Source organism: Pelophylax lessonae (genome assembly GCF_965119305.1).
Source record: "Pelophylax lessonae genome assembly, chromosome: 1".
Classification (NCBI taxonomy): Eukaryota; Metazoa; Chordata; class Amphibia; order Anura; family Ranidae; genus Pelophylax; species Pelophylax lessonae.
Window position 1 is genome coordinate 742,813,494 of NC_138768.1, and position 26,490 is coordinate 742,839,983.

General features: G+C 45.0%; 1 protein-coding gene across 1 annotated transcript in view; it reads left to right on the top strand.

Annotated features, from left to right (window-relative positions):
• Positions 1-376: 376 nt before the first annotated feature.
• The window catches only part of SGCB (sarcoglycan beta), a 31,865-nt gene continuing 5,751 nt past the window's right edge, over positions 377-26,490 (top strand). Inside the window, exons 1-4 of the mRNA XM_082243556.1 lie at positions 377-419; positions 6,783-6,989; positions 23,061-23,246; positions 24,421-24,612. Coding sequence (XP_082099682.1) covers positions 402-419; positions 6,783-6,989; positions 23,061-23,246; positions 24,421-24,612 — 603 coding nt within the window. The 5' untranslated portion in view covers positions 377-401. The remainder of the gene's footprint in view (positions 420-6,782; positions 6,990-23,060; positions 23,247-24,420; positions 24,613-26,490) is intronic.

Sequence of the window (26,490 nt, forward strand, 5' to 3'; positions counted from 1 at the left end):
GCAGGGTGGGAGTTTGTGTGTACATTTATATATATGAGGTAGAAGGAGGTCGGACAATGCTATTTTTATAGCGGGGATTAGTGTGACAGGAATAGCTGGAATTAGGGAGCTCCCACCACATTCCCAGCACCTCAGGACGGAACCATGCCGCTATGAGGGGTTCTCTGTATTCATTTGACATACTTCTACTTTTCTTTTCACAGCTTAGACGGTTTTAGTTTTTCACATTTACATGAGGTATTTTAAAGCGGTAAAGCGTAATGGAGTCATCCAGGATATGTTGGTATAGTCCAGATAACGGTGTGATGTAGATGTGGGCGCCCCCCAGCTGTGTGCACATCGTACGCTCCGACCCTCGGACCGCCTGTGCTGCTTATTCTGTCAGGCTGGGTGGAGGGAAGATGGCGGCGGCCGAGCAGGTCAGTGTGGACTGCCTGCATGCCGGTGTGAATCTCTCGGGATTACAGGATTGGGGAGGACATTCAGAGACAATAAAAGGGGCTCTGTTAGAGCATGCAGAGTGGGGCTGCTTGGGAATGAATTCTATACATTAAACGGTGTGCTCTGTGTCATGACTAACAATACACCTCTGTATGTCTGTCACTGTGTCCCCTATGGTCAATGTGTTGCACGGTGTCACCCCCTCCTCGTGTTGGTGTCACCCATGTTGTTGGTTCATGTGCTGCACGGTGTCACCCCCTCCTCATGTTGGTGTCACCAATGTTGTGACAACAGTCTGTAGAGAAGGAGTAACACATCTTCCCAGTGTCACAGCTTCTGTAACCTTACTAATGGAGGAATAAATGTGTATCTAGAGGAAACTGCTCCTCCTTTAGTTTGGATACAGTGGGGGAGGGGCCCCTGTAAGCCCTCTGTGTCCCATCTGAGGAGATTTCGCTTCCTGTCAGACCCCTGGCTAAAGCCACATGGAAAGGGTGGGAGTGAAGCTGCCGCCATTTTGGAGACTGGTGAGCCAATGAGGGTGGAAGAGTCAGCGCCATCCTGTTGACTGGTCAGCCTGCATCCAGGGATTTCTCATTTCTGATGGACCTCATGCAGGCCAGACATAGACAGCCAAAGGGTAAGATGTGACCCAGACCTGGGCATTTTACAGTCTGCAGGCCACGTCCGGCTGCCCATGTCCGGCCTGCATGAGGTCTTTTAGAAATCCCTGGATGCAGGCCAACCGGTCAACATTAGACTGCCAGTCTCCAAGATGGCGGCGGCTGCACTCCCACCTCTTCCAAGCTGCTTCTCCCATGTAGTAGGAAGGTTGCCCCGCCAAAGCAGCTGGGGCAGACCATGGGAGGTGGGCAACAAGGATTTGAGTCAGGGGAGGGCATGTGGGGAGGTGTTGCCAGGTGTCGCCCTCCACCACACAGGTAAAGGGCAGAACCTACGCCCCCCGCCCTTCCTTCCTAGGTAGCCTTATCTTGTGCTAGGTGCTGTATAACAGTGAAGATAATATGTAAATGTTTGTTCGGCCCCCACAACAGTCCCAATATCATGTGTGGCCCCTTGGGTAAATTAACCACTTTTGTACCGGAAGGTTTTACCCACTTAATGACCAGGCTATTTTTTGCGATTCGGCACTGCATTACAAAAAAAGGGGAAGGGAGGGTGGAAGCCTATTGGAGAGGAGTGAAAAAAAATAAGAGGGGGGGTGGGGAGATCAAAAATATAAGGTGACAAAAATACAACATATCTTCCTCTCCCTTCAGAAGAGGAAGTAAACACAGGGGCGGGCTCACAGTGACTGACTGATCACTGCGATAGCCAATCAGAGTTTATTAGTACGAGACCGAGGGCTCTTGCTGAGAGCCTGGTCTCTGTGCTGGGAGCAGTGTTCCTGGCAGAAAGTGAGATACGCATATATGCGGAACCATGGATCGGCAACTGCGAGCCAGGCCTTCTCTCCAACATCAGTGCCTGACTTCACAAATGCACTTCTGGAAGAATGATCAAACATTCCTATAGACACACTCCTAAACCTGGTGGACAGCCTTCCCTGAAGAGTTGAAGCTGTTATAGCTGCAAAGGGTGGGCCAACTCAATACTGAACCCTACAGACTAAGGCTGGGATGCCATTAAAGTTCATGTGTGTGTAAGGGCAGGCGTCCCAATACTCTTGGTAATATAGTGTGCATAATATAACTGAATACTAACATTTATCCACTTAAGCCCCGGAAGATTTTACCCCCTTCCTGACCAGGGCCTATTTTGAGATTTGGCACTGCGTGACTTTAACGGACAATTGCGCAGTAGTGAGACGCTGTACCCAAATTAAATTGACGTCCTTTTTTTCCCCACAAACAGAGCTTTCTTTTGGTGGTATTTGATCACCTGTGCGATTTTTTGATCATGCGCTATAAACAAAAAAAGAGCGTCAATTTTTTTTTTTATATGAAATTCCCCCCAAAAAAATGTAAAAATCAGAATTTTTTAACATTTTAGGCCAATTTGTTTTCTGCTACATATGTTTGGTAAAGAAAATCGCAAAAAGCGATTGGTTTGCGCAAAAGTTATTGCGTTTACTAACTAAGGGAAAGATTTTTGTCATTTTTTTTTTTTTTTTTTTTTAACGAGTAATGGCGGCGATCTGCGATTTTTTTTTTTTTGCGGGACTGCAACATTGCGGCGGACAGATTGGACCCTTGACTGACATTTTTGACATTTTTGGGGGTACCAGTGACATTTCTACAGTAATCAGTGCTATACATATGCACTGTTACTGTAAAATTACACTGGGAGGGAAGGGGTTAACTTTATTGGAGAGGGAGGGGTTAAGTGTGTCCCTAGGGGCGTGATTCTTACTGTGATTGGATGTGGCTTGTGGTGTAACAGCAGAGATCAACGGTCCTACATAGCAGGACCGTATGATCTGTGCTTTTACACAGGGGAGAATGACAGGCGGCTTTGTTTACATTAGCCGCCTGCCTTTCTCCCTCTCCACCTGACGATCGCAAGTGACCGGCAGACATCGGGTCCGCCGGTCACACGCGCGGGCTGCTTAGGGAACGAGCGGGGGAGGGAGCGCGCCTCTGGCAGCGCTCGCTCGCCCCCTATTGGCTCCCAGGCTAGTGACGTACCGGTACGTCCTCTTTGCCTGGGAGGGGCTGACCGCCGCCGTATATAGTCAGGCGGCGGTCGGCAAGTGGTTATAGAGAACATCTGATTGCCTCTTGGGGGATCAAGAAGGGTTTTTTCCCCTGCTGGAGCAAATTGGATCATGCTTTATTGGGGTTTTTTTTTTGCCTTCCTTTGGATTAACTGTGGGTATAAGATTGTATAATTTTTTTCCTTCTATTGATTGAACTAGATGGACTTGTGTCTTTTTTTACAGCTTACAGCAGTTTATAGATGTACTTGTACGTTGCAGGACGCTTTACATGACTGCATTGCAGTGCACTGTTGATGTGTGCTTGGGTTCAGTTGTCTTTGCAATTCACATCTACAGTTCGCTGCCATGCATTGCTGTGCAGCAAGTTGTACCACTTTACTCAACTCACATATCCTACTTTCTGGTGTGAACAAGCCTTTACACTTACAGAAGAACTCTCATAAAAATGTTTAACTTTTACTAATTCATCTCAGGAACCAAGTTCTGATTGGTAGCCCGATTTAAAGTCTCTCTTTCTGGCTGTAGTTCTGCCTCATTCTGAAGCTCATTTTTTGTGTGTCCCTGTGGGAGGTACAACCAGCACTAAGCCCTAACCCCTCTCTAAACCAAGGCTTCTTTTACTCTTTGAGCTTGTTCACAAAACAATTTCAGCATTCTGGAGGCATTTTAAAAACGCACTAGAAAGCACCTGGTGAGAACCAACTCTTCTTAACCACTTCAGCTCCGGAAGGTTTTACCCCCTTAATTTTCAGACTATTTTTTGCGAAACGGCACTGCTTTGCTTTAACTGACAATTGCGCTTGCGACGCCATACCTAAATACAATTAATAGAGCTTTCTTTTGGTGGTATTTGATTACCTCTGCGGTTTTTAGTTTTTGCCCTACAAACAAAAAAAGAGCGACAATTTTGAAAAAAAAAAAATAATAGTTTTTACTTTCTGCTATAAAACATTCCCAATAAAAAAAAAAATTAAAAATGACATTTTTTTGTCAGTTTAGGCCAATTTGTATTCTGCTACATATTTTTGGTAGAAATAAAATCCCAAAAAGCGTATAATGATTGGTCTGCGCAAAAGTTATTGCATTTACAAACTATGGGATCGATTTTTGGACTTTTTATTTATATATATATATATATTTCTTTTTATTAGTAATGGTGGCGATCAGCGATTTTTATCAGGACTGCGACATTGCTGTGGACAAATCTGACACTAAGTGACACTTTTTGGGGACCAGTGACATTAATACAGTGATCAGTGCTAAATAATATGCACTGTTACTGTATAAATCAGGGGTCTTTAAACTATGGCCCTCCAGTTGTTTAGGAACTACAATTCCCATCATGCCTAGTCATGTCTGTGAATGTCAGAGTTTTATAATGCCTCATGGGATGTGTAGTTCCGCAATAGCTGGAGGGCTGTAGTTTGAGGATCCCTGGTATAAATGATCATGGCAGGGAAGGGGTTAACTATTTGTGCTTTGCTAGTGTGGGGGGGGGGGGGTGGATTGAACAGAGGCACAGAGAGATCGGTGATTCAGCTTAGCTAAATCACACAATCTTTCCCTGCCTCTCTGACAGGAGAGCCATCTTGTTTACATTACATTTCCATTCTCCTTTCAGTCTAGCCAAAGATCGCAGTAGGCCGGCAGCGATCGCGCCCGCTCCTCCCAATCTCTGCCTCCCGCTGTGTCTAATCACAGTAAATCTGTAATTGCAGTAAATCTGCGTTAGGCAGTCGGCAAATGGTTAATGAACAATCAGCGTTGCCTGTTCATTCATAATAGTAAAGAATTGCTCAGGCTGTAGCTGCTTGTAAACAGGCACAGCCCCAGCAGGTGGATCACAGCCCCACAGAGCTAGTTGATGTTGTTATGAATGAGCAATCAGTGCTGTTGGGACCGGTGGCATGTATAATGGCACTTTTCCACTGCAAGTACCGGCTTGGCTCGGTTTGGTTTTCCACTGCATGGTACCGCATGGTACGGTGTTGGAACGGTTTCTGTACGGTTTTCTTTTCCACTAAAGTAAAGTGGGTGGGAAAACAACGATTCTCTGACCAATCAGTGGCTAGTAGTGACAAACAGTCAAGGCTGCATGCAAAGGATTGTGGGATATGGTACTGGTACGGCCCTCTTGGAACCACAACCGAGGTGGTATTGTTTAAGCGAGCCGTACCATTCAGTTCCATGTAGTGGAAAAGCGCCACCGTAATGAACCGTTCCAACACCGTACCCTGCGGTACCATGCAGTGGAAAAGCACAAAAGCGAGCCGAACCGTTCGGTTCCATGCAGTGGAAAAGCGCCATAACACAGCCTTCAGTGCTGCTGGATTCAGGAGTAATAATAAACGATCATTCAGTGCTGTGGCCCCGTGTGAACCACCTGGTCTGGTCTGTATATGTGAGCTAGTCAGCAGCTAGGAGCTAGTCACATAACATCGCAGGCTGTGTGATCTTTTACTATTGTGAATGATCCAGCAGGGCTGTTATACCAGTCCTTACAGTCCTCATCATTCATTTATAAAAAAGATCACTCATTGCTGTGTGATTTATCTGCCAGTGTTGTGTATGTTTACAAGCAACCGGATAGGCACAGCTTTGCGGTTCTGTTGTGAATGGCAGCTTTGGTCTCCAGAGTGGCCCCTCCTGGCAAAGACCAGCTCTGTCAGTCACAAATCCATCTACTTTGGAGCTGTTTTTTGGATAGGGAAGGGAGTGTTAATTGACCAAACAAACTGCTTAGCAATGTCTGAACTGATCTGAACAAGAGCAAGTGCTTGGTGGCCTGAAAATTGTGAATATCTTGTTATAAAAACTATCTCTTTCAGTCTGCCAAACATCGCTGAAATTTTGGCTGGTTCCTGCTGAATTAGCTGAAATTCAAGCAATGGATGACCCTGTTGGCTCCTTCTGACAGATGTTGCTCCCGTAGCTATCAGAATACATTAGCCAGCACAATGCGCTGCAGGCCAAGTCACTCTCATCCCGCAGCTCACGCAAACAAAGTGGGAGATTGCGATGTGGGATTGACTGAGCCCGCGGCTCAGTGGAGTAATAAATAAGTGTAAGTTTGTCTAGAGATGAGTTTGGAGGATGCTCAAGAATGTCTCTGGTTAAGTCTTAACTTAAAATTCCTTCCTAACTATGTTTAAAATGTTCCCTCCCGACTCCTGCTGCCTGTACCTGTCTCAGTCAGTGATGAAACACTCTTCATCCATAACATGTATGGCAGGAATGCAAAAAATGGTCTGCGTATAGCTTATATGTTGGTTGCTATTAGCAGCTGGGAAACTGATTTAAATGTATCCATAGACACAAAGGTAAGCATACATAATCTGGCCATGTGTGTTTGTATTTACAGTATGTGTATGAAGAGAGGGAAGACAGGAGGAGAGGAGCATGCAGACAGCCCCAGTATCATTTATCTTGGGGGGGGAGTTGTGACAGTAAAATCAGAACAGGTTTTCTAGTATAATATATGAATGTTCTGCCTAACCCCATAGAACTTAGAACATGCAGTCCATCCCTAAAGAAAGACTTGATCCAGAGTTTATTACATTATATCTGTGGGAAGCTCTATTCATGCTTAGCAACTAAATAGAAAATTAAGAGTGTCTCATAATCAGCAGGCATCTAAAAATCTCTTGTGTATTTTTTCTAGAGCTCAAATGGACCGGTCAAGAAGTCAATGAGAGAGAAAGCTGTTGAGCGTAGAAGTGTGAATAAAGAGCACAACAGTAATTTCAGGGCAGGATATGTTCCAATCGATGAGGATCGCCTCCATAAAACTGGCCTGAGAGGCAGAAAAGGCAACTTAGCCATCTGTGTGATTGTCCTCTTATTTATCTTGGCTGTGATCAACTTAATTGTAAGTACAAAAATTCTGAGATTTGTGACTAGATGAGCAAGATATTCTTTGTTCACAGGCAGGCACACATTGCAGACTATAGGTGTGGCCACTGAACAAAAAAATATTCCTTTCTCCTTTATTACATGATAGGATTCCTAGGCATCTGGGTTATACTGCAACCTACAGGAGGATTTGGACACTGGCAAAGATAAAAACAGTGACCAGCCAGTATAACCCTTCCCACTTCCAGCATGCCTTAACCTTTTGCCAGTGTTTCAGAAGGAAAGATGTCTTTAATTTGCAAAAGTCTAACCATTTTACTAGTCATTTCCCCTGTTTTCTTCAATCAGCATTTCTCTGTATATGCAGTTATCCTCTGCAATAGCTTTGGAGGGCATACCTTGACCTCCCTGGACTGGACGATTATGGGGCTAGCCTGGAATATGTCGTTAGGGTAATGAGTTCGGCATTAAGGTGCTTTTCAGACCTGAGTGTTAGCCACGGAGAATCTTCCTGGTCCAGAGCTGTGGTGCAGCCTCCGGTGTGACCCAGTCTTTCACATATACTTTGTGTATGGGTCAAGTACTGGCAGTTACCTTGCTATTAGGGCTGTTGAGCATCTTTCTTATTCCTATTTTTCATCATTTAACGTGCAAAGGGTTCATGTAAGGTCTGAGTGATGATGCTCTTTGGTAAGGGGAGTGTCATATGGTCCCCTCATTTCAGTGTGACTGAACCTCTATTGCTACTACTTCTTTTCACTGCACTGGAATCTTCTTTGGTTTGTCTTTGCTGTCTGCCTACATTGACCTCACTGTCTGAGCCTCTCTATGTCCAACTAAGCCTCTTCTACTTCAACAGCCGGTTCGTGAGTGTCCAATGGTTAACCTTTTTATCCTGAACAGTGTTGCCTCTGCCTTGCAGCACATGTCAGATCCTAGACAGACGGGGAGCAGTCCTGCTGTAACGTATAGTGTTCAAAGAGTTCAGCTCTCAATCCGCTGAAGGCTCCAATGCTGTCTACTATGCAGTAGTAACTTTGACGTCAAATTTCGATTAAGTTTTAGTCATAGTATTTTGAGTGAAATGCCATTTTAGTTTTAGTCATATTTTAGTCATCTGAATTGTTTTAGATTTAGCCGTATTTTAGTCTACTAAAATTTCCAGTACATTTTAGTCTACTAAAATTTCCAGTACATTTTAGTCTACTAAAATTTCCAGTACATTTTAGTCTACTAAAATTTAATGGTTTTAGTTAAATTGTAATGCATTATTTAAGCATTTCTCTAGAATTGCTAAACTCAATAAATACGTCTGGAGTAAAAATCAAATAAAATGTTATTTCTCTTACGTCCTCCGACAGTCGCCGCCCACTTCATATTCATCACCAATGGGGTTATGTCCTTTATTCCGTAGGAGTAGCTAGGCAATAGAATATGTTAATACAAAGATTTTTAACATATCCCACCCCCAGGGGGTGGTCCCCTCAGTACATAACCCTCCACTTCCTGTATCCAACTCAGTTTCAATGTCTAGCTTGTCAGGAGTGGCTGCATGTCTCTATGCTAGGACTTTTGTCTCAGCTTTTTCTTTTCTTTTGATTTTATTTGAGTTTTTTTCTCTTTCTTTACTTAGCTGTTATTTTTTTACCAGCATTAGTTTAGTTCTTCTGATGAAGAGGATCATGCGGGTTGCGTCTCGGGCTGACCCCCCTGGTCGCAGGTTGTGGGTCAGTGGTTTCTCAGCCCGCCATCGAGCGTTCAGTCAGGTACCGCTCCTGAAGTTTCTGAACGACCCATCCCTGTTCGGTGCAGGGATGCTATGGTGAGGTGGCTACCTCACTGGACGCTGTGCGGTTTCTCAACCCACCATTGCTGCGTCCTGGATGCGACTCTCCCTGTCTCATGTACAGCGGCTTGTTCGCCTGTGCGGGTTCCCCACGCCACCTATGAGGTAAGTGTAAATCTATGTGGGGACCTGTCTGTCTGAGGGCTGTCAGTCTGGGACTGTGTTACCCTGCCTCTGTCACACTGTAAATGTTCCCTATCTCTCTGGTGCATGCTGTGGGCTGCAAGGAGGGGGGCTGTGCTGCACTTCTGTGTCAGACTGGATCTGTGTGTCAGACTGTGTGCTGTATAACATGCATGTATCGTGTTGGGGCACATTTCTAAGACCGCTGCGGCGGTCCGCCATGTTTACTGTGCTTTTCACTGTGTGAGGGAGCGGAGTTTTCGGCGCCAAACGACGCCATTTTGTCAGCGCTCGCTCCGGCCGCATGGTAACACTGCTGGCGGCCATTTTCTTGTAGCCTTGCATAGGCTTACACAGAAGCGCCCTGTATTGCATCACATCCCTGGGCGCACCGATCGGAGCAGCAGCAGCAGCATTGGACCTTACAGGTTTTATTTATCTCTGTGTCATTACCTAAGTTTAGCCTTTTCTCCCTGTGGGGGTCTCATATTGGGCTAAGTGTGTGTGTGCGGTGGGCAGCGCTCGCCGCGCTTGTTGTGGGGGCTGTTAACCCTTTCTTTTCCGATCTGCTCTGGGGGCAATGGATTCTCAGGAAAGCAAAATTCCTGCCACCTTGGTGGGCTCACAAGGGACTGCTGTCTCTCTGCGTTTGTGGCTAATCTTGCTGCTCAGGTGCACCTGCTGGTGGCTGCTCAATCCACACATGGCCCAGAGTTTTAATTTCCTCTGGTTCGGAGGGGGATGGTGATGGGGCTGCTGTGGCTGGGGTCTCCCTATCGGGGTCCCGTTCCTCCCTGGACCTTGTAGGGTCAGAGGTGGAGGCTGAGGTAGAGGGGGTTGATAATTCTTCCCCTGGCTCGTCTGAAGAGCTTGCACTCATGGATGTATTGGTTGCTTCTATCAAGCAAACACTGCGTTTAGAGGATGAACAATGTCCCCCTGCTGCCTTGGTGGCTTATGGGACGCAGAAAAGGCGCAAAATGTCGCAGGTGTTTCCCTGCACTGATGTTTTTAACGCGCTGTGAATGAACATTGGCGTAATATACGCAAACCTTTTGCTGTACCGAGTAGGTTTAAGCTACGCTATCCTTTTACGACCGCTACTGATGAGCGTTGGTGTGTCCCCCCTCCGGTGGACCACGCAATAGCAGTTTTGAACAAGTCCACTGCGATTCCTGCTGAAGACACCCCGGTGTTCCGGGATGCCACGGACAAGAGGATGGAGTCCCTTGTCTGTCATACCTATTCTATTATGGGTTCTATGTTTAAAGCCTTATTGCTTCACTTATGGCGGCCCAGGTGGTCGCGAGCTGGACGCAGGTGATTAGACGTGTCCTGGTGGCTGATTCTGCCCTCCAGGCGACTTGGGATATGGTGGATCAAATCCACCAGGGTGTCATGTATTTGTGTGATTCGGACCTGGATATGGTTCCGTTGGCTGCACGTGTACATGGTTTGGCGGTGTTGTCTCGCCGCCTGGTTTGGTTGAAGTGTTGGTCGGTGGCCAATCTTCGCGTAAGACCTTAGCTACTCTGCCTTTTGGTGGTTCTCGCCTTCTTGGTGAATCCCTTGATGCCCTAATTTAGGGGGTCACGGGTGGTAAGAGCACGCTCTTGCCTCGATCCCACAAGACTAAGACAGCTCCTGGTACGAAGCATGTCTCCTTTCGGCCCCCTCAGGGGTCTTTTTTCGTGCCTTTCGGTCACACTATAGGGGCAAGCCGTCCAAAGGTCGAGGCTAACACACCGATTCCGCGGCCCACAACAGTGCGGCCTAAAGGGGCGCCCTCACCCGACTCAGGGGTGGGGGGACGCTTGCTCGGTTTTCGCTCAGCCATGGCTGTCCCGGGTTCGGGACAGGTGGGTTCAGAAAATCGTTCGATCTGGGTACAAGATCGAGTTTCTCTCTCGGCCGGAGAGCAGATTTTTTCCCTCAAATCTTCTGCTATCCCCGGAGCGTTTGCAGGACCTGCATCTAGCGGTGCAGAACCTGAGGGCTCGGGGAGTGGTGGTCCCGGTGCCTCATCGGGACAGTTTCGGGGGTTCTATTCCATTCTGTTCACCGTGCCCAGGAAGGAGAGCAAGGTACGTCCGATTCTGGACTTGAAAGCTCTGAACCGCTTTGTGCGGGTGCGCAAGTTTCGCATGGAATCTCTGCGGTCGGTGGTGGTTGCCCTGATTCCAGGGGAGTTCATGGCCTCCATCAACTTGAAGGATGCGTATCTTCCCATCCCGATTTTCGAGGGGCACCAGAGGTACCTTCGATTCGCCATAGCGGAAGATCATGCCCAGTTTGTGGCATTGCCTTTTGGCCTCGCCTCGGCTCCGCGGGTGTTCACCAAGGTGCTGGCGCCTGTTCTGGCTTTGTTGAGAGCCCAGGGCATCTCGGTCCTGGGATATCTGGTGTCTGCGACCAGCCAGGGTCTGGAGGAGGATCTGTCCTTCACGTTACAGACTCTGCAGGAGTTTGGTTGGACGATCAATTTTCCAAAGTCGACATTGTGCCCATCGGTTCGGTTTTCTTACCTGGGTATGATTCTGGACTCTGTCCAGGCGTAGGTCTTCCTGCCGGAAGAAAAACTCGCAGCTCTTTAGGAGGCAGTCAGGTCCCTCAGGGACGTTCCATCTTCGTCCTTTCGGACGTGCATGCGGTGTCTGGGATTGATGGTCTCGGCTTTCGAGGCGATTTCCCTTCGCCCAGTTTCACACGCGGGATCTCCAAGCGGAGATATTGTCCAGGTGGGACGGGCGTCCGCAGTCTCTGGATCTCCAGATGTCATTGAGTTCTCAGACCAGAAGGGATCTTCTGTGGTGGCTTCTATCCCCCTCAGTATCGGGGGGGCAAGTCTTTTCGTCCCCTTTCGTGGACGATGATCGCCACGGACGCCAGCCTGTCGGGCTGGGGTGGTGTTCTGGGCGTTCTGTCCGCCCAGGGTGTTTGGTCGACGGAGGAATCCTCCCTTCCGATCAACGTTCTGGAACTGCGAGCGATACTCCTCTGTCTTCGTCGTTGGAACCCGGTTCGGGTGCAGACGGTCAATGCCACGGCGGTGACTTACATCATTCACCAAGGGGGCACCAGGAGTGCCCGGGCGGCTCGAGAAGTGGCCGCGATTCTGTCTTGGGCCGAGACGCATGTCCCGGCAATATCGGCAGGTCACATTCCGGGGGTGAAAGTTTGGCAGGCGGTTTTTTCTGAGCCGTCGAACCCTGGACCAGGGAGAATGGTCCTTTCACCCGGCTATCTTCCAGATGTTGTGCGGTGGGGTCTTCCGGAGGTAGACCTGTTCGCGTCTCGTCTGAACTACAAAGTACCACGGTTCGTGGCAAGGAGTGCGATCCTCGGGCAGACGCGTCGGACGCGTTGGTTGCCCCGTGACATCAGTACCATCTGATGTATGCGTTCCCGCCGATTCAATTGCTGTCCAGGTTCCTTCGCGGAACCGACCACGGTGATTCTTGTGACACCGGACTGTCCTCGCCGGTCCTGGGACGCAGACTTCGTAAATCTGACAATCGACGCCCCGTGGCGTCTGCCTTTTCGAGAAGATCTTCTGTCGCAAGGACCGATCTTCCATCCTGCTTTACAGTCGCTGGCCTTGACGGCCTGGCGGTTAAAACCGAGGTCCTGAAGAACAGGGGTCTTTCCCCTGAGTTCATTTACACCTTAATAAATGCGAGGGAGTCTTCCTCGGAAGGTTTATTACCGTACTTGGAAGGCGTATTTTGCCTGGTGCGTATCCAGGGGTTTCTCTCCTGACACTTATTCGGTGTCTAGGGTGTTGCCCTTCCTTCAGACGGGTGTTGACCAGCGTCTGGCGCTGGCCACGATCAAGGGTCAGGTGTCTGCTTTGGCCGTTCTTTTTCGGCGGCCTGTGGCATCTGATTCTTTGGTTAGCACTTTTGTGCGGGGGGTACGTCATCTGATCCCTCCTAGGAGGGAACCTCTTACCCCTTGGGACTTGAATCTAGTTCTGTCAGTATTGCAGCGTGCTCCTTTTTGAAAGGTTCAGGGAGATCTCGCTGTCTTTGTTGTCCAGGAAGGTCGCCTTTTTGGTGGCTATCACCTCGACTCGACGAGTGTCGGGGCTGGCAGCCTTGTCCTACAAGTCTCCGTGTCTGGTTGTGCATTTGGACAAGGTGGTCTTGCGACCTAACCCTTCTTTTCTTCCAAAAAGGGTTTCGGACTTTCATCTCAATGTGGACATTGTCAAACCTTCGCTTTGCGCGAAGCCGAAGCATCCGACGGAGGTGTTGCTTCACTCCTTGGATGTTGTCCGGGCGATTAGAGTCTATTTCACATCGACTGAGTCTTCTCGCAAGTCGGATGCCTTGTTTGTCCTTCCGGGAGGTCCTCGGAAGGGCATGGCGGCGTCGGCTTCTACAATCGCCAAATGGATCAGACAGACCATTGATCAGGCCTATGCTTTGAGGGGAAAAGTTCCCCCTGTACCTGTGAAGGCGCACTCTACCAGATCTCTGAGTACGTCTTGGGCCTGTCGTCATGGGGCCTCTGTGGCCCAGGTGTGTAAGGCGGCGACTTGGTCGACCGTACACACTTTCACGATATTCTACAGAGTAGATGTTCAGGCATCGGCTGATGCTTCCTTTGGCCGCAAGGTTCTTAGTGCGGCAGTTCCCTAGAGCCCTTGTTACGGGTTCTTTGGCTTTTTGGGATTTTTGTTTTTTCCCTGGGTTCTCTTGCTCCTGTTGAGCGAGTGTTTTGTTCTTATGCCCAACTGGTTTCCTTCCTTTGGTAAGGTTCCTTTCTCTGATGGGGAGACGGCGTTGCCTTGGGCGCGGCTGTGTTCTTCCCACCCCTCATGTTTACACTGCTTTGGGACTTCCCCATTGGTGATGAATATGAAGTGGGCGGCGACTGTCGGAGGACGTAAGAGAAAACGGAATTTTTGTAAAATCTTACCTGTAAAATTCCTTTCTCTGAGTCCTCCGACAGTCGCCGCCCCCGCCCCTCTTTTGGGGTTTTGATGTACTCTCTACTGCTATTCCACTGAAACTGAGTTGGATACAGGAAGTGGAGGGTTATGTACTGAGGGGACCACCCCCTGGGGGTGGGATATGTTAAAAATCTTTGTATTAACATATTCTATTGCCTAGCTACTCCTACGGAATAAAGGACATAACCCCATTGGTGATGAATATGAAGTGGGCGGCGACTGTCGGAGGACTCAGAGAAAGGAATTTTACAGGTAAGATTTTACAAAAATTCCGTTTTTCATGATATGAACATGCACTACAAACACAGATTAAGCCATTGTGATGTATAACGTCTTTTATAAATAAAAGCAAATTTCAAGAAACAAAAATATTGTTTTTTGACAAACAGAAGTGAAACTTTAAAATATGAAAAAAAAAAAAACTGTAAACTCTATTAACTGTAATACCATTGCACATATTACCTAAATATATTACTAACATTTTATATTTGCATGCTTACATCATCCATAAATAAATAATGTCCGCATTAGCAGCGCTTTGGAGAAAATAATATAGTTCATATGTCTTTATCAATGTTTATTAGTCCTTTAGGTGTTACCAGTAGTGCATAATCTAGCATTAGGTTCAAACCACTGGCCCATCACCACACCGAGTGTGACTGCTCCCCTAGTTAATAAAAACTCACCAGAGTTTCTCAGAAAATGAGCCCTTTAATATCCATCCATTTTAGGGTATTAATGGGCATTGGGCGATGTTTTAACTTTAGTGCTATATATATATATATAATTTTTATATTAACCACATAACGACCGCCCACCGCAGATATACTGCGGCAGGCAGCCGCTGCTGGGCAAAGTGACGTAGGGGTACGTCACTCGCCCACAAGCCTCTAGAGGGCGAGGCGCGCTCCCGTCCCCGCTCGTTCCCTGACATCCCCACGCGAGTGACCGGCGGCTCCGATATCCGCCGGCCACTCGCGATCTCCCGCTGGAGAGGGAGAAAGGCAGACGGCTGATGTAACTGCAGAGACTGTACGATCCTGCCATGTAGGATCGTATGTCTCTGTGGTTACATCACAAGCCACGCCCCCCCCCCACAGTTCACAGAATCACGCCCCTAGGGATACATTTAACCCACTAATCAAGAATAAAGTTAACCCCTTCCCTGCCAGTGTCATTGTTACAGTAACAGTGCATATGTGTAGCACTGATTACTGTAGTAATGTCACTGGTACCCCCAAAAGTGTCAAAAATGTCAGTCAAAGGTTCGATCTGTCCGCTGCAATGTCGCAGTCCCGCAAAAAAATCGCAGATCGCCGCCATTACTAGTTAAAAAAAAAAACAATAAAAATGACATAAATCTTTCCCTTTGTTAGTAAACGCAATAACTTTTGTGCAAACCAATCAAAATACGCTTATTGCGATTTTTTTACCAAAAATATGTAGCAGAAAACAAATTGGCCTAAAATGTTAAAAAATTTAGATTTTTACATTTTTTTTTTTGGAATTTCATATAAAAAAATGTGAAAAATATTATTTTTTCAAAATTGTCGCTCTTTTTTTGTTTATAGCGCAAAAAGTAAAAATCGCACAGGTGATCAAATACCACCAAAAGAAAGCTCTGTTTGTGGGGAAAAAAAGGACTTCAATTTCATTTGGGTATAGCGTTGCATGACCGTGCAATTGTCCATTACAGTCATGCAGTGCCGAATCGCAAAATAGGCCCTGGTCTTTGAGCAGCCACATCTTCCGGGGCTTAAGTGGTTAAATAATTTTAATTATCACAGTTGTAATCAGCTGAAGGGATCGATAAAAATATTTCTTTATGGTTAAGTACCTATTACAGTTGTGAGTACATGCATCTATCTGTTTATTATTTGTGTTCATCATGAGCTAATATCAGTTTATTAGGAGATCCCATCAGGGACATTTTAATATTGATATAATTAGTGTTTTTAATTGCATCATGTTAAAATAATGAGGTTTAAGTTTATTATTTTGAATCCCATATCCTCTGTATGATAAGATGATTAATACATTTAAATAAGTTCATATAATAATAGACAGATTTATGATGGATGTTCTCCTTTCTATGTATTAGGTAGAAAAGGGAATTAATGAGGGTAGAGCATTTATGATTGGAGTTTTGGAATGACAATATTTATTCTAAAATTTGGAGCCGTGCAGGGGATATGTGATGGATCTATTTAAGCACTTTGTACCTTGGATGTGATAATTGATTGACAATCACTATTAGTAGATTGCTGAAGTGTCAATATATTAGGGTAGACTTTGGTGTTTGCTGTTGAATGGGTTAACAGTGACAGCCTGTTAAATAGTAGGAGCTGCGCCATGTGACCACGCCCACAGGCGAAGTTGTAATGACGAAACGCATCAGAACGTGATCACGTGGTTTCCTTGACGACCGATGGTGTGTTTCTCCCAGGATCTCCACGAGCAGTGTGGCGAGAGGAACCATACGCGGGTTGGTATAGCGGTGAGATCAATACACGCTGTCGGCAGTTACATGCTTTGCCTTTTATACTCTGTGTAAGCTCAATTTTATTGGGGAATGTTTGGGGTTTTGATTTTACATTAATAAAATACTGGATTATGTTATGAGCTCATTTGCTTTTATGGGTTTTCACTGCTGAGCTGAGAGGAGAGCTGTGTAAGAGAGCTGATTTTAATCGATGTATGTCCTGATAAGTGTTGGCTGTTCCGTGCTCTGCAGTTTTTGGCTGAGGGGAGACAAGCTGGTGGAGACTAATTCCTATGAATGGATATTAAAGGGCTCATTTTCTGAGTAACTCTGGTGAGTTTTTATTACCTAGGGTAACGGTCACACACTCGGTGTGGTGATAGGCCAGTGGTTTGAACCTCATGCTAGATTATGCACTACTGGTGACACCTAAAGGACTAAGAAACATTGGTAAAGACATACGAACTATATTATTATCTCCAAAGCGCTGCTAATGAGGACATTATTTATTTATGGATGACGTAAGCATGCAAATAGTATATGGACTGATTATAGCAGCAGCTAATATTGTTGATATCACTCAAATTATGGTTTTAAACTAATTTTTTTTCTGTGGAATTTTATATAGCATTACGGTTTCATAGGTGCTGGGAGAAAGTGGATATTTGGCTTTTAGGGGCTGATCACTTTCAATTTCTATATTACTAACATTAAATATTACGGTAAGAAAAAAAGAAAAGCCTTTTTCTTAATTTTTTTATTTTTATTTCACCAGCTTAGTAGATGTCCTCTACTTATTCTTATGTGGTAGTTCAATAGTGCAATACATGTTTAAAGGCTAACTCCAGTTTTGTGGGGAAAAAAAATAACATAAAGAAAAAATAATATAGCGTGTACAATTGCGACAAGTCATATTGTAATTGAATGATATTAACCACTTCCTTACCGCTGGACGACATATGATGTCCTGGGCTTTGAGTGGGAATATCTGAATGATGCCTACAGCTGCAGATATCATTTTTTTCAGCCAGCGATTCCCTTCACCATAAGAACAATTATAGTTCAGCCACTTGATCATTCTTACATCCCCCCCTCCCAATCGCCTGTACGATCAGCGAGCCGGAGAAGGAATCGGCCACCGGCGGAAGTGTCACCATAGAGACTGCGAGGACCAGATGATCCCCGCAAGTCTCTATGACTCCCAGGGGCCCAGGTGCGACGTGATGACCCCAGATCTCCCCATAAAGAGGACCTGTCATTCACTATTCCTATTACAAGGGATGTTTACATTCCTTGTAATGGGAATAAAAGTGATCAAAAAAAATTAAGGGAAAGTGTAAAAATTTAAATAAACAATAAAAAAAAGAATTTAAAGTGCCCCCGTCCCCGCATGGTCGCAGGCAGAAACAAACGCATGCTTTCGTCGTGGCCACATATGTAAATGGCGTTCAATCCATACGTAACCTGTAAAAAAATTTAAAGCGTTGCCTATAGAGATTTTTAAGTACCGAAGTTTGGCGTCATTCCACGAGTGTGCTTAATTTTAAAGCGTGACATGTTGGGTATCTATTTACTCGGCGTAACATCATCTTTCACATTATACACAAAAGTTGGGCTAACTTTAGTGTTTTGTTTTTTTTTTTAATTCATAAAACAGTTTTTTTTACAAAAAAAAACGCGTTTGAAAAATTTCTGCGCAAATACCGTGTGACATAAAAAGTTGCAATGACCGCCATTTTATTCCCTAGGGTCTCTGCTAAAAATATATATAATGTTTGGGGGTTTTGAGTAATTTTCTAGCAAAAAAATGATGATTTTTACATGTAGGAGAGGAGTGCCAGAAATCGCGCGGTATGGAAGTGGTTAAAAATTACCTTTTCTTTTCAATCTGCAGCCGCTGAATTTTCTGAAAATGCACCCCAGAAACATAATTTCCTGCTTGTGTGATTGGCTCACCAATTTTCCCAGAAGTCTGCACTAAGATACAAGTCAGGTTTCGGGCATCCCCTGCAACAAAAATGTCATTTTTGGTGAGATACTCAATAGGAACACTTCTAAAGGGTTGCAGGCCCAGCGGCTTTCCTCATCATTAGTGCTCTGTAGCTGCACAGCTGATGGATAATTATCAACCCACTCCCATTAGAGCCATTCAGCACAGAGGAACAAACAGGGATTTAGTCAGAATAAAGAAAAGGTAAGAATCTGCAACAAAATAGGTTATAATTCTTGCAATGTACATAGATCACCCAGAGGGAAATGTTTTTTTTTCTCAACAAAAGTGGAGTTGCGCTTTAAACGTTAATATGCTATTATTGAAGGCTATGGATGGAATTTGGTTTTCTAATTTAGAAAAGGCCAGCAGAGGGCACCAAAGAGTGTGAATGAGTGTAATGTGTGGAACTGCATAGGAAAGGGAAAAGATTGATGGGAGCCTGCGTCTCTCAGTCAATATAGCTTGCCGATAGAGTCAGGTGGCTGGGGCTTTAACAGACAGGGGGAGCTTCAAGGAAAGCAGAAGTTCATGTGGGTAAACGTCCCTCCCTCACATTTTCATTCCATTTTCTTTCGTTGATGAAAACTGGCATTCATTTTCGGCATAGTTTTCGTCAATTGACCTAATTAGATTTTTTCGTTTTCGTCAAAAACTATGATGAAAATATTTAGTCAACAAAATGACAGTTACAGTGCACCCTCTAAAGGGCCTGACATTGACAGCCTAGATAAATTGCAATCCTGGTTACTGACTCTCAGCACAGAGGCCAAAAGTATACCCCTATGCCTTCCCCCATATCTGATCCATAGAATCCATATCTGATATGCCTGTGACCTTAGTGGCTTCTAAGCCTTCTGCCACAGACGCTCTGTTTGATAAGAGTCACACAAATCCATAATGAATTATTTTGCCCCTGAGGAGCCTCAAGCAGCTGCTATTACCCTTAGGCTTAAAGAGACTCTTTGACACCTCTACACACCACTGTAAAATTGGAATAACCAGCGCTCTTAGGCACTCTGAAGCTACCAAGACCTTCCCGATGTACCAAATATTCCCAGATGTCCTATATGGAGATTGAGACATTCCCACAAAACATTTGTCAGTTCTTTACATGTTTGAAGAGTCTCTTCTTAGGAAGTGGGCCATTCCTACTGTGGATTAGGCAATATCTAATTTTAATAAAGTGCTAATGGTCCCCTGTAGATGATGCACCTATTTTTAAGGATTCTATCGAAACGCATTTGGAGATCCTTCCAAAACCTTGTTTTCACACACTGGCCCTGAGTACAACCATCATTGGCCATGATTCTAATTTGTCAAACTTTAGGGAAATGGATTAGGGTAATAAGAGAAGATTCTGTTTCCCTCCAAACCGATGCACTCTTTGTATAATGTCTTGAGCTCATACCAACAGCCCTATGCTATTGTGCTGACAGGTTAGAAGATATGACCTGTCTCATTGTCCATACGAGTCTTCTGTTTGTGAACACGTGGAGTACTCCTTGGCTAAAATGCTGGGCTGCGGAACAGACATGCAAAAAGTGTTTACAGTGCATGACTTTCAAGAGACAGTTTTTTTTGGAGCTGCCTTAGACACCCTCATCAAAGATGTCACTGCAGGTAGGGGGACTTATCTGTCACAGAATAATTCCTCATGCTGGGAAGACTCATCCCCCATCTGAGACCAAGAGGAGCTTCTTTCCTTACTCTCAGGCCCCAACTTCCAAAATCAGACCCAAGCCATATACCCATTTCATTTGCAAACCCTAATATTCTAAGTCCCCCAAGCCTGCTGACAAATCTTCTTCAGAATGAAGGAGGTGGTTTCCAGGAGCTACAAACTAGAACAGGGGTAGGGAACCTATGGCTCACGAGCCAGACGTGGCTCTTTTGATGGCTGCATCTGGCTCACAGACAATCTTTAACAAAGGGGGGCGTGTCCGGACGTGAGCCGCGCTGAACGTGTAGTCCTAGAGCTCTGCCGCATCTACCACTCAATCCAGTGCCATCCGCGTAGCTGTGCCCGGTGCCAAGGAGATTTCTGCACCCATCGACGGTACACTTGTGGTCTACCCACCGCTACCCTCAGTTAGTCTCTGGGTGACCGGATTGCCGCGCTACGGACCCCGCGGCCTACTCGCGGTACCGCCACCAGCTCGTGTGCTGTGCATCTGAGGGCCTTGGCAATCACCGCCTGGTAAGGAGACCTGCCACCCGCTCCCTATGCCCCGACAGACACGATCTCCTTCACCTCTGACACCCGGGGACCCACGGGAGCTGCCTCTCACATCCACTTCTGAGACCTTCAGTGGCCGGCCGCCATTTTCTCAGGGCCTATACTCACCTCCATCACTCGCAGGCCTGCAGGCGCTTCACCACTCCGGCCTCATTGCATACCTGCCTGCTCTGCTCTCTTTCCGACTGGACTCCAGGCACTTTCACACGGCTCCATCTACTGTATAGCTGCGGCCCATAAATATGAATATTAAATAAAGGTTCCCAACCCCTGAAATATAGTGTATGGCTCTCACGGAATTACATTTGAAAATATGTGGTGTTCATGGCTCTCTCAGCCAAAAAGGTTCCCGACCCCTGAACTAGAGTTCTGATCTATGGCCCCTTCCCAGTTCATGTCTTCCAGCCTACCTGTCTTTGGCTAAAATTCTGATCTCTGTGCAGCCTTTCCACATCTTCCGAATCAAGGGGATATTTATATATATTTTGGATCTCAAGGCCATAAATGACTTCTGGTCCAAAAGGTCTGCATGGAATCTACGTGGTCTTTTATAGCCTCCCTCCATCAGGGAGACTTTCTGCCTTCTGTGGATTTGAGGGACACATATTTGCATGCCCTCATTGTGGCATATCTAGGTGACTTTCTTCTAAAGGGAACATTCAGCACAATTTCTGGCCAGCAATGTGATGCAGACAGTACAAGCCTTAGATTAATCCTGAAACTTCAGATGTGAGCCCTGGAGTTAACTAGACCTGGAGTTGGGATTTCTGGGTCTTAACCTAGAAACGGCTCAAACCAGAGTTTTTCTTCCCTAAGAGAAATTCCCAACCTAACCTATATTTATTTTACCTGCCACACTTATCCCCCAGAGACCGGATTTATATCAATAGATTATTAGCACTGCTTCTTAACGAAAACCTGTTAAGACAGAAATATTAAAATAGTGCATGCTCCTGACTATGATCCTGATGTTTACCTCGTGATCTTCATTTTCAAATAGAAGGTATTTAAATGTCATCACTATCATCACAAATCCCAAAAACAAGAGGCTTATTCTTCACATAGGCATAATTAGAAAATGTGGTGCAAATTATCTTTTTCTTCAATAGCTAGCTGTGCGCTTAATGAAAAATCTGGTCCACCCTTGCTACAGGACAGGAGGCCTCCTCAGACTTCCCTGGCTGCAAGATTGTTCAGTATCCATGACTCATTAGGTATCAGAAATGGCAGTTCTCATATTTCTGTCTTTACTGTAAAGTTCACTTACATGACCTGGAAATATTATTATTTATTACAGGTACTTACATAGCGCTGTCAATTTACGCAGCACTTTACATATTTTATAATACATTCACATCAGTCCCTTCCCTCAACGAGCTTTAAATCTAAGGTCTCTAGCTCACATTTATACATACTAGGGATAATTTAAACAGGAGCCAATTAACCTACCAGCATGTCTTTGGAGTGTGGGAGGAAATCTGAGTACCTGTAGGAAACCCATGCAGGCACAGGAAGGACATGCACACTCTGTGAAGGTAGTGCAATGGTCTGGATTCGAACCGACAGCCCTGGTCCTGCTAGGAGGAAGTGCTAACCACTTAGACACTGGGCTGCCCTATCATTAATTTTTTTCACTGTTCTGCACTCAATGAGACAAGTACATGTTGCACCACCTCTCTCCCTGTGGTCGTCTGACAAAATAGGAAGGAGATGGCTGCTTGTTTTGGCTCCAGACAGCAAGAAGAGGAATGCAATGGTAGAGGTGGTATTTTAGCCTCCCCTCCTTCTGCATTTCTGTTGCCAGGAAGGTACTCAGAGCGAAGACAGGCAGCTGATCTGAAGTGGCCATTTTCTTACTGGTTATTGGACGTTCAAAGTAAGGGGGGGGGGGGTGAGGGGTGAGGTGTTACTTATATCTAGGAAGCACTTAGCAACATTGGTCAAAATACTATATCATCCTTGCACAGTTTCTGGGCATGCCCAGAAGCTGTTTAGCAGGGAATGACGTGCCTGCGCCGGAACTGACGAGTGGGGCCGGTGCAGGCGCATTGATTCCTGGGAGCGATGACATTCAGCTCCCACGAGTCAATGCAAGAGGGAAGTGACGGCCGCAGCTGGGTAGCGGCCACAGAGGGAGGAAGTGGAAAAAAGGTAAGTATAATTTCTTCAATAACAAGATAAGTAAAGAAAAAAAAATCGGGACTATCCATTTCTTTTACAGGTGATGGTCAGCAAGCGGATGGACCAAAGTAGTTTTTGAGGTCGGAACTCTGCTTTAAATGACAAAAGTCATATATGACATAAGTATATGCTGACATACAGTATCTATCCTACAACAAGCTTGGAGTGATTCAATTGAATTCATAATGGAGTATTATATGAGAATTATTACACGTTACAATATTACGTTTTATTGATACATGCAATAAACCAATTCTCTTTTTGCCTAGATTACATTGGTTATTTGGGTTGTAATTCGTATTGGTCCAAATGGCTGTGAGAGCATGGAATTTCATGACAGCGGTTTGCTCCGGTTTAAACAAGTATCAGACATGGGAATCATACATCCTTTATATAAAAGTACTGTGGGAGGACGGCGTAATGAAGATCTTGTGATCACTGGCAACAACCAGCCTGTAAGTTGAAAGAGAGCTATTTTTATTGGATTTGCATGTGAAAGAGGGCAGAAAGCGTAAAATTCTAAGTTTAACATTACTTCATATACTGTAGGTCATTAGGGCCAAGCTGGTCCAAAGTGATGATTTACTTGCCAGAATGGCCTGGCTGCTGTAATAGGCTGTAGTAGCATTAACTACATAAAGTAAGCAGTGCTGTGATCCAGCAGCAGTATAAGACACTTCCTCTCTGATGTCGGATATAGATCAAGTTGGTATTAGCAGATCCCCCCATTCAGTAGAAACTTTGTATTATTATCAATGAATACAAGGCTTCCTCTGATTGGCCAAGATGAAGATTGTTAGGTCATCCACCCACCTCTTCAACTTGGTCAATCAGAGGAAGCCTTGTATTCATTGAATAAAATACAAGGCTTCTCCTAACATGTGGGGATGTGCTAAGACCAACTTAATATATACCCAGTAGCAGAGAGGATGTGTCTCATACTGCTGTCAGCACACAGAGTAGCTGATGCTACTACAGTACACCATAGCTGGTTATTTTTCTTTAATTGCTTTAAAACTGAAAAGATAAGGCAAAACAAAGAATCTGACAGTTTTATGTAGAATAGTGGAGTCTGACCTTTGCTATTTACTTTTAAAACAAAAAAACAATTGAGTACAGTCCAGGATACTTTTTTTATTTGCACTAACATACAGAATTTTAGAACAAGCTTTCGGGGTGTATGCCTTCTTCAAGGTCCAAGCAATTGTTTTTGTTATAAGTGCACTAATATGGCTACAATCACAGTGATTTAGTGTAAAACTGCTTATGGTAAATGCTTGCAGATGAGGGGACAGCTGAAGTGTGAGTAGGCATTCATACTGCTGATGTACATCAGCATCCCTAGAAAGGTCAGTAGCTTACTAATTATTTTAAAGGATGGGGTGATATCACTATGTCGTCGCCAGCTTGCTATCACCAGTTAATTTCAAGTAATTGTGTAAATCGTTTTTTGTTAACATCCCTAGAAAGCAAAAGTGACCTTTAAATTTGTTTTTATAGTAAAAGAATACATAAAAACTATAGATCCCATTGAGGTTTTAAATATATTTTCTACATTATTTTACTCGATACCAAAAAGTAATGCAGAAATTGGGTGAACATATGCAATTGTTAGTTGTCTGATTGCAGGTGATTCTTCAACAAGGTTCAACAAAACTTAGTGTGGGAAAAAGCAAGACCTCCATTACCAGCGACTTAGGCATGGAATTTGTGGACCCAAGAACCCAGAACACTTTGTTCAGCACAGATTATGAGAAACATGAATTTCATTTACCCAAGGGTGTGAAGACCTTAAATGTTCAGAAAGCGTCTACAGAAAGGGTAATGCATTTTGTTTGTAACATATTCATCACTTCATTTTTTTTTCTACTGATTTGCATATTTGTTTAGGATAAGTGATTTAAGGCCCGTACACATGTAGCGATTGTCAGCCGTAAATATTCGGCCAAGGTCCGATCGGCTGATTGTCGGCTTGTTAGTATGATGCTACCGACAACCGACTGCGACTTTTCGGCCGAACAGAATCTGGTGTGCAGGCTTTAAAATTTTTGTTGGCCAACACCAGAACGGCCGATTGTTCCTCAGTCAGTACAGAATTCGGCCGACAAACAGCAGATGAGCAAGACTGGGCTCAGAGAAGAAAAAACACACGGAAAGTTAACCATCACATGACATCACTTCTGAAGTCGGCTGTTGTTGGCCGACAAAATTTGTGTGCAGTCTTTAGCACTTTTCAACCGACAGGACAGCACCGGATAAAAGACGGCCGATCGTTCGGCCGACAATCGCTACGTGTGTACGGGGCTTTAGGGTCTATTCACACAGGTATATGCATATTTTCTTCATGAAAGCAGATTCTCACTGGCAGAAGATCCTGTGTAAAATACGCTGCTTAAAGCCCCGTACACACGCACAGATTGTTGGCCAACTGATCGGCCAACTTTTGTCCAGTGTTGTTTGTTGGTTGAAATTTGCTCTAGACTTGCACTGGACTTTTGTTGGCCAACAAAAAACAATTTCAGAAGTGATGTCATGTGATGGTTGACTTTCAGTGTGTTTTTTCTTCTCTGAGCATGCCCAGTCTTGCTCATCTGATTTTTGTCTGCTGAAATCTGTACTGACTGAGGAACAATCGGCCGTTCTTTGTTGGCCAACAAAAATTTTATAGCATGCACACCAGATTTTTTTCGGCCGAAAATTCGCAGTTGGATGTCGGAAGCATCATACTAACAAGCCTACAATCGGCAGATTGGAACATTGGCCAACAATTTACGGCCAACAATCTGTGCGTGTGTACGGGGCTTAAGTGCTCAGGTTTAGACGTGTTTAGACTTGTACAGCATTTAGGCACATATAATTCTTCTTACATGAATGACTATACTGCAGATATGCATGTAAAATCTGCAGATCTTCTGGGTTTAGCTGGCAGGCCTCCAGATAAGACACAGCTTTTGGAAGGAGGCCAGCCTTCTTTTTCTTTAGAAAGGTTCATTGTAACATTTTAAAACCTCCTTAAAGGACAGATGTTACATTTGTGCTCCAGATCCCTTGGAATGGCCTAATAAATGTAAAGTTTTTACTCTTTTACTGTAGTTTCCCTTGTGGATCTTGTATAGGAAATAATTTGTCGCATTCTGTCTTCTGCCCTTGTTTGTACTTCATTACCAGCGTTCTTGTCTTGTCTTCATATTTAAGATGGCCATACTTGAATTGAAATTCATCCAGTTCAACAGGGACCAGCCGAATTTCGATCCATATATGGGCAGGGTGGTTTTACAGAAGTTGATCTAACAATCAACTTTGGTACAACCAGCCTGCTGAGTTTTTCTCGATTCATCAGTGCCGCCAGCTATAGCGGTAGCACTGATCAGTGTATTCTGACAGTGGGGAAGCCTCCCCGCTGTCAAAATACAATAGCTCAGTAGGGAGGATTCCTCCATTCATCTCAAATGTGTGGATGCCGGAATAGGGTCATTCTTTATTCATTCAACACTCTGGTTGAATGAAAAAAAAAAAATAATGTATGGTCATAGACAGATCGAAATTTGGCCAGTTCAGCAGGAATTTTGATCCGAATTTCGATCCATCTATGGGCAGGCTGGTTATACTGAAGTCTATTCATCAATCAACATTAATACACCCAGCCTTTCAGTTTTTTTTGCTTGCAATCACTGCCAGCGTCTATAACGATTAGCAGTG